General features: G+C 51.1%; 1 protein-coding gene across 1 annotated transcript in view; it reads right to left on the bottom strand.

The window, feature by feature from the left end:
• LOC130375438 (retinoic acid receptor beta-like) overlaps positions 1 to 2,171 on the bottom strand; it is a 21,382-nt gene that overhangs the window by 18,706 nt on the left and 505 nt on the right. Inside the window, exon 2 of the mRNA XM_056582362.1 lies at positions 738 to 856. Within this exon, the coding sequence (XP_056438337.1) occupies positions 738 to 856 (119 nt within the window). The remainder of the gene's footprint in view (positions 1 to 737; positions 857 to 2,171) is intronic.

Consider the following 2,171-nt stretch of genomic DNA (forward strand, 5'->3'; position numbering starts at 1 on the left):
GGGTGTGCCCTCTTCTCAGAAAGTGTGTTCATCCGCGCCGCTAATGTAGAGCCGCTAAAACGAGACCGATCTTAATTCATGCACATTTTCCACTCACTATTCTCAGGAGAAACACAACAAAAGCTTTCATGCTATTGTAATTGGCTGCTCCGCGGCCGGGTTATTTTTAGATGTCAACACAATAGCAAAGACACTAAAGGCAGCCTGGTTGTTGTCTTTGGTTCTCTGCCTCCTTTGAAATGTGCTATCGAGCGCTAAACTGTGATTCTGCTGTGACTGGCTTAAAGATACACTAACAAGTCTTTATGCTACCCATCAAACAAACAGAACGCTGGTATGAACTCTGGAGAGGGAGAGAGAGAGAGAGAGAGAGAGAGAGAGAGAGAGAGAGAGAGAGAGAGAGAGAGAGAGAGAGAGAAGGAGAGAGAGAGAGAGAGAGAGAGAGAGAGAGAGAGAGAGAGAGAGAGAGAGAGAGAGAGAGAGAGAGAGAGAGAGAGAAGGAGAGAGAGATAGGGAGACGGAGAGAGAGAGAAAGGGTAAGGGATAGAGAGAGCGAGAGAGAGAGCGAGAGACAGAGGGAGAGCGAGGGAGAGCGAGAGAGAGAGATATTGAAGACCCAAACAGACAGACAGGCAGACAAACAGATAGGGAGACAGACCAGCCCAGGGTGTACTCTATGACTCAGACTATCACAGCTGAAACACTAAATACTATGATAAGTAGCTCTACTCTCATACCATGACGTGGTGTGCGGGTGAAAGGACATCAGACGCGCCAACGTTCTCTAGTTCATTAGCATAGGTCAGGTGGTGTAACCCCGCGTCCAGACCCTGTGCGAGAGCCCTGAGGAGAGACCCTGAGAGGGAGGGGGGCGGGGGGAGGGGGGTGTCACCAGACATCTCCGGGGTTAAGTGAGGGGCACATTAGGGGGTTTAAATCACAGGGAACTAGCCACACGCAACGACACACACGCTCTGCTGATGGACGTCCGCTTTGATGGAGAGGAGTACTGTGTGTGTTGGGGGGTTTATCTGTGTGTGTGCGTGTGTGTGTATCTGTGTGTGTGTGTGTGTGTGTATTTCTGTGTGTGTGTGTGTGTGTGTGTGTGTGTGTGTGTGTGTGTGTGTGTGTGTGTGTGTGTGTGTGTGTGTGTGTGTGTGTGTGTGTGTGTGTGTGTGTGTGTGTGTGTGTGTGTGTGTGTGTGTGTATTTCTGTGTGTGTGTGTGTGTGTGTGTGTGTGTGTATCTCTATGCGTGTGTGTTTGTGTGCGTGAAAAGTGAATGGGGAAAGGGGGTGATATTAAAGTACCTTGTCTTGTTGTCTGCCCCCCCACCCCCCCAAGGGGGGGCAGCGAGGGAATTCAAATCTCCTCAGGCAGCGCTGTGGCCTTTATACACAAAGCTGTGTGAAGACAACACACAGCCTCCGTCACCACCCGCCTCCACCACCATTAGTCTCCGTCACCACCCGCCTCCATCACCGCCCAACCCCAACACCACCTGCCCTCCTACACCCCCTGCCTCCATCACCACCCACCTCCATCACCGCCCAACCCCAACACCACCTGCCCTCCTACACCCCCTGCCTCCATCACCACCCGCCTCCAGCGCCCCCCGCCTCCATAACCCCCCCGGCTGTCAGCCTGAATGTAAATTATAGTGGATAATATCTTTGAACCAGCTAGATTATTTTACAAACAAAGGAATTCCGCGCAATCGCTACGAAATCGCTTGGCTCCATTTAATCATGAACGACATTCTCATCCCTCAAGACGCGTGCCGCTGATCAATGAATGCATTTTCTGACATTTCAGATTGCAAACCAAAACCTGGTCATTTCACATTTCATGCCGAGCGCTGGTTGAATAGGGTCTGTGAAACCACAGAATCTGTCTGGATGACGTACTTTTCTGATTGTGTATGTGTGTGTGAATGTGTACGTGTGTCAGTGTGAATGTGTGTGAGTGTGGATGTGTGTGTGTGTGTGTCTGTATGTGTGGTGGATCTGCATGTTAATCTGTACATGTGTGTGTGTGTACGTTGGACTGTGCGTTGAGTCATCAGGGGATGGATTCAAGGAGTGGTACCCTGTTTCTTTGGGCGTGTCCGCCCTCAACGGGTCTGTCTGTCCTACCCGGCCTGTCTGTCCTCCACGGGCCTGTCTGTCCTACA

This window comes from Gadus chalcogrammus, chromosome 22, assembly GCF_026213295.1.
Source record: "Gadus chalcogrammus isolate NIFS_2021 chromosome 22, NIFS_Gcha_1.0, whole genome shotgun sequence".
In the NCBI taxonomy this organism is placed as follows: Eukaryota; Metazoa; Chordata; class Actinopteri; order Gadiformes; family Gadidae; genus Gadus; species Gadus chalcogrammus.